The sequence below is a fragment of the Carlito syrichta genome, unplaced genomic scaffold (genome assembly GCF_000164805.1).
Source record: "Carlito syrichta isolate Samal-C Ts95f unplaced genomic scaffold, Tarsius_syrichta-2.0.1 Scaffold96015, whole genome shotgun sequence".
NCBI classification, from domain to species: Eukaryota; Metazoa; Chordata; class Mammalia; order Primates; family Tarsiidae; genus Carlito; species Carlito syrichta.
Window position 1 is genome coordinate 50,059 of NW_007040111.1, and position 6,000 is coordinate 56,058.

Consider the following 6,000-nt stretch of genomic DNA (forward strand, 5'->3'; position numbering starts at 1 on the left):
TCAACATTGTTCTAATCTGGCATTTGTGAGCAAAATACATCAAATAGATGTAAAGTAACTAGATATAGAGGAATCTCACTGTAAAGACCTAGACTATGAAAATGTTTGTGAGAATCACGGAAACTTTGCAAAGGTAGAATTATTGGGACTTGATGCCTGGTTCTAAGAAATCGAAAGGGAGAAATTAGTCAAAGATGACTCCAAGATAGCAACCGACAGAAGCAATAGGGGCAAATAAAGGTTTTCTTGTTTCACCTGTACGTGTTTGAAGGAACAATGTGAATGGTAGAACTCCAAGATAAAATAAAGTCTACTTTGCTTTGTCTGTGCCTTTTTGTAGAGAATAAATGAGATTATCTGCTGAAAGGGTGAATACAAGTGTCGAGAGATTTGAAATGACTTTGTGGGTGAATAACCCAAGTAGTGTCCAAGGCAAATGGAAGTCACATGATATGAGCACTGGGCAGGTCAGTTTGTGGATGATTCTTGGTTTTTCAGGCAGAAATGTGCAGCCAGAGGAGGAAAAGCCAGAGTGAAAAGCTGATACTTGCTTTGGGGTTGGCCTGGGAAGGAGTATAAGGTCAAAGTGAGGATGGCACTGAGAGTTGAGGACCACAAAGCCCCAGCGAGAAAGGGAGTGAAGAATAGCAGTGTACATTAAGTCCCTGACTTGCCTATATATGTACAGATAGAAGAAATAAATGAGCAAATTAGAAAAGAGAAAGAGGAAGCTGAGGCTCGTATGCGACAAGCATCTAAAAATGCTGAGAAATCAACTGGCGGAGGTGGAAATGGCAGTAAAAATTGGTCAGAAGATGATCTGCAATTACTAATTAAAGCTGTGAATCTTTTCCCTGCTGGAACAAATTCAAGGTACTGATTTTCATGAAACTTCTCTTCAACACATACTGAAGCCCGAAGGTAATGTAGACAAACATCCATATAGCAGCATTGGTTATGACAGAAACTTCCAGAGATAAGCTTCAGCCCAGATAGGTTGCCTTCTACTGTATTCTGTGCCACAGTGGAAAGTGTGAAAAACAAGATGCATTTTGAAGCTGTTAATCTTAACCCTTTACACTAGCATATGTACATAAAGCAAGATGCTTCATCAGTTTCTCAGGAAATGGAAGATCTAGAGATATAAACCTTCACTGTTATGTTGGCTTATTCTGTCATGGATTGTGCTAGGGACTAAGTTTGTGTTCTGTAGTTTTCTCTTCCACAGACTTGCTCTTTCTTTGTTGTTTCTCACCTCAAGCTGGAGCTGACTTCAGAATCTGAGTTTAGAACTCAACCTCTAGACACTCAGCCTCCCTCATTCTATAGAGGGAGAAACTAGGGCTCTGTTTTCAGACGACTTTATCTCCTTTTAAGAAGTATGTGTTAAATTGGCAGTATACACAAATAAGTGGTTTTATCTCCGCTAATTTGTACACAGAATCTACAAGATGTTGTACAAACTTAAAACCTAAACTGTACATACTTGATTTAAACATGAAGAGCAAAACCTAGTCTAGGCAGTAGTAATTTAAAGTAATCGTATAGATATTATAACAAGCCCTTCTGCAGTAAAAATGTCATGGTTTTTGCTGTTTTCTGTTTTGTTTTTCCTTAATACTATTAAACATTTATATTGTTTGCTATAGATGGGAAGTTATTGCTAATTACATGAACATACATTCTTCTTCTGGAGTCAAAAGAACTGCCAAAGATGTTATTGGCAAAGCAAAGAGTCTCCAAAAACTTGGTGAGTTGAAGGTTTGAGAAATCAATTTTCTACTTTGAACACATATTTTAAAAATAATTTTTGCAATTTAATGAAAGGCCGAATGAGATGATCTGTTACGTATTAAATTTTTTTTACTTCAGACCCTCATCAAAAAGATGACATAAATAAAAAGGCGTTTGATAAGTTTAAAAAAGAACATGGAGTGGTGCCTCAAGCAGACAATGCAACCCCTTCAGAACGATTTGAAGGTAATTCAATTTTGCTTTTCTAGAACATGCTAGCCATGTATACATGCTACTTGAAAATATATGAGACCTAAGGTGTGTGTTTACAATGACTGGAAAGAATGTTTAGTAGACAAAGATGTAAAGCAAGCATTTTCAGAACAGGCACAGATTTACTTCAACTAACCATTAATTGGAAATTTCATTTCTTCCATTTCAGATGCCATTAGAGATGGGGCTATGCTTGTTTTGTTTACCAGATTTTACAAATTAGTGTTAAAGCATATTGGGAAAAAAGAAAAAAAATTGTGTTATGAAGGTTAATTTCCTGATTTTGAAAAACATACTATAATTATATAAGAAAATGTCCTTATGTTTAAGGAAAAACATACCGAGCTACTATCGAGTAAAGAGGCATCATGTCTGCAAGTCATATGGTTCAAAACAAAGTATCTGTGTATGTAGAACAAGAATAAGCAAGTGCGGTAAAATGTTTACATTTGGGAAATCTAGACAGAGTATATAAGAATTCTTTCTACTCTTCTGCAATTATTTCAAAATAAAGTTAAAAAACTATTCCTGTTGATTTTTACACAGAATCTATAAGGTGTTGTACAAATCTAAAACCAAATGTATGAAAAGCAAAACTATTTTTAAAAACTATTAGCCTTGGATGTTCCAATTTGGTTGCTCTGGACCAGTGTCTTTCAATCTACAAATCATGACTCATAACTAAGTCATGAAATCAACTTACTAGATCTTGAATAAAAAATATCAGTGTGTTAACACTTATTACATAGGTGGGTGTTACTTGTGAAACTTTTATTCATGTATTTGTGTTTTGGAATGTGGGAAAGTATTTTCTTCTTGCTGTAACAAAAATAGCTTGGAAAGTTAGCTTTGTGAGAAAAGTTCTTTCACTTCACGCATTCGTGAGCCACCAATCCTTCCTTAATCTCATCTTAGAGAGACGCTTTCCTGATCACAGTTCCAAATTCTTTTGGATTAACTAATAGACTTGACTCTACATGATAAGCTATTTGTGTTTTCTAACAGTATTAGTTTTATTCTTTTTTTTTTTTTTTTTGAGTTGGAGTCTCACTCGGTCGCCCAGACTGGAGTACAGTGGCCACTCCCGGCCACTGCAGCCTCGCCTGCTGGGCTCCGGCGATCCTTCCACCTCAGCCTTCCGGGTAGCCGGAATTACAGGCATGCGCTACCACGCCCGGCTGATTTTTTGATTTATTGTAGAGATAAGGTCTCGTTGCCCAGGCGGGTCTCGAACCCACGGGCTCAGACAATCCACTCACCTCAGCCTCCCAAAGGCGCAGGATTACAGGCTGAGCCACCGAGCCCAGCTAGTTTTATTCTTAATCTGGTTTATTATCCCCAAATTTCAGTTTAAAAATATGAGGGGAAAAAATTATTTTGTGTTTACAAAAATCAGAGTGGCTTGTTTTTCAAAGTTAGACATTACTTTGGTTCTTTTAATAAAGATAAGTAACAAAAAGAGGTTACAGAACACCTGCAGGGCAGTTGTAAAGGGGTTTATTCTCCTGCTGCTTTATCTTCACAAAATAGCATATAACATTCCAGATATCGGTACATTAGTCTGAGCTTTTTCTTGAGGGACTTGTTTCCATGTTGGAGGCAGTCGTGGATGTTTGTGCCCGTTGGCTTTCTGAGGCAAGGTGAGTGACCCTGTGAGGGCAAGTGATCAATAGAAATGCTGAGTATGACTTCTGTACCTCTTTTATGGGTTTAATGGGACGGCTCCTCCCTCTTCAGTTGTACTATAAAAGCTAGCACCATTCTTTCAATACTGAGTTCTCATAGGAATTTTGCAACATTGTGTTTATTTTGGTATTGTGAATTAACTAGAGAACAGCAGGAAATACTTGCATGTCACTTCCATCTTTTTTCCGAGAGGAAATGAATTAAATTGATGGTATTAAGGAGGGTTTTAGACCAATAAAAGGAAATTCAACCAAGGGCTTCTTAGAACTTAAAAGCTACCTTGAGAAAAGCTTCTTATTTGCTTTCAAATACAGACACAAGTTGTCTGCCTTGTTTTGAATAGGTGAGGTTTTCTTTTTTTTCTTTAATTGAGACATAACTTTGCCTTCTAGGAATAACTCACAGGATGCAATTTCAAGTAGTAGTCAGGCCACTGGTGATAGTATAGGTCTGTATTTTGTCTGAAATAACTAAATTGCCAGTAATTCACTAACTTAGAACCCTAATCAGCTTTTTACCATGTATCATTCTCATTTTACCTATAGAAGTGAGCTGTGTAATACTTATATCCGTAAGAAATATATTTGTTTGACACACATTAAGCCACATTGGCAGTTATTGGCGGTGTTTAGCATTGGCTCCAAAGATTTTAGCAGATGTGGTAAAAGGAACACCACGCTACAACACTGAATCTAATCTTAGCTCGCCTCTAAAGCACTGAAACCTTGGGCACTTGGATTAATTTTGCTGGGCTTGTTTCCTACAGTGTAAAACAAGAATAGTTCCCCGGGTTTCTGTCCATCAAAAAAGTTTAACTGTGAGGAGGCTCTTTTCCCCATCCTGCTAGGTCTGGTGTGACCTTAGTAGTAGGTTGTAAGAGACCAGCAATATCTGGGTTGTAAAGTATTTGAAGTTTTTTTGGTTCTCGTTAACACTTAGAGATTTGTACGTAGCTCTCATCTCGAGAAGTTTGTTCAAAATTACACATCCCAGATTGGAATGGGCACTTAGCAGATACTTGTACACCAAAAGATTCATCAGGGAATGTGTTCTAAGACAGTTTTCTACCATTCACGTTAAAAGCTTTCAAATAAAAATTTTTCTTAAGCAGGTCCATACACAGATTTCACTCCTTGGACAACAGAAGAACAAAAGCTTTTGGAACAAGCCTTGAAAACATATCCAGTAAATACACCTGAGAGATGGGAAAAAATAGCAGAAGCAGTGCCTGGTAGGACGAAGAAGGACTGCATGAAACGATATAAGGTTGTAGATTTATAGTTTATAGATTCCATTATCATTAAATTGTAAATTTTAAAAAATTTAAATTTAAATCTAAAAAAATTCAGAGAAACCCAGAACTTATAAAACTGCTGCCGGGCTTGGTGGCTCAACCTGTAATCCCACTCTTTGGGAGGCTGAGGTGAGTGAATTGCCTGAGCCCACGGGTTCGAGACCCGCCTGGGCAACTTGGCGAGACCTTCATCTCCACAATAAATCAAAAAATCAGCCGGGCGTGGTAGTGCACACCTGTAGTTCTAGCTACTTGGAAGGCTGAGGCGGAAGGATCGCCGGAGCCCAGCAGGTCGAGGCTGCGGTGGTCGGGAGCAGCCACTGCACTCCAGTCTCGGCGACAGAGTGAGACTCCAACTCAAAAAAAAAAAAAAGCAAGACCAAACAAATGGTCAAGTGGCTTTTGAAAAAAACTCAGGCAAGACTTGTAAGTTGGTACATGCAACCATAGCTATCTCAAGTCTTAGAAATATTTGCCCAAGCTGGACTTGGTGGCTCAGCCTGTAATCCCAGCGCTTTGGGAGGCTGAGGTGAGTGGATTGCCTGAGCCCGTGGGTTCGAGACCTGCCTGGGCAACTTGGCGAGACCTCATCTCTACATAAATCAAAAACTAGCCGGGTGTGGTAGTGCGTGCCTGTAGTTCCAGCTACTTGGAAGGCTGAGGCGGAAGGATCGCCGGAGCCCAGCAGGTCGAGGCTGCGGTGGCCGGGAGCGGCCACTGCACTCCCGTATGGGAGTCTGGATGACAAAGAGAGACCAACTTAAAAAAAAAAAAAAGAAAAGAAATATTTGCCTAGTGCTTATCCATTATAGTAAAAACTCCATCCAATCTGACCACAATTCCTGAAGATTTCCCAGGAAGAACAGTATTTATGCACCTGAGGATTTTGAAGTCCTATTTGTAAATATGTCATTCATCATATTTCTATATGAAGGTTTGGGCAAATTGATTTTAATTGAATCTTTTTTTTTTTTGAGTCGGAGTCTCACTCTGTCACCCAGACTGGAGTGCAG

At 38.8% G+C, this 6,000-nt stretch overlaps 1 protein-coding gene across 2 annotated transcripts in view; it reads left to right on the plus strand.

Moving 5' to 3' along the window:
* DNAJC2 (DnaJ heat shock protein family (Hsp40) member C2) overlaps positions 1-6,000 on the plus strand; it is a 35,781-nt gene that overhangs the window by 28,595 nt on the left and 1,186 nt on the right. For both annotated transcript variants that reach the window (XM_008062488.2, XM_021714586.1), the window contains 4 exons: positions 689-873; positions 1,650-1,750; positions 1,873-1,980; positions 4,805-4,959. In XM_008062488.2, the coding sequence (XP_008060679.1) occupies positions 689-873; positions 1,650-1,750; positions 1,873-1,980; positions 4,805-4,959 (549 nt within the window). The remainder of the gene's footprint in view (positions 1-688; positions 874-1,649; positions 1,751-1,872; positions 1,981-4,804; positions 4,960-6,000) is intronic.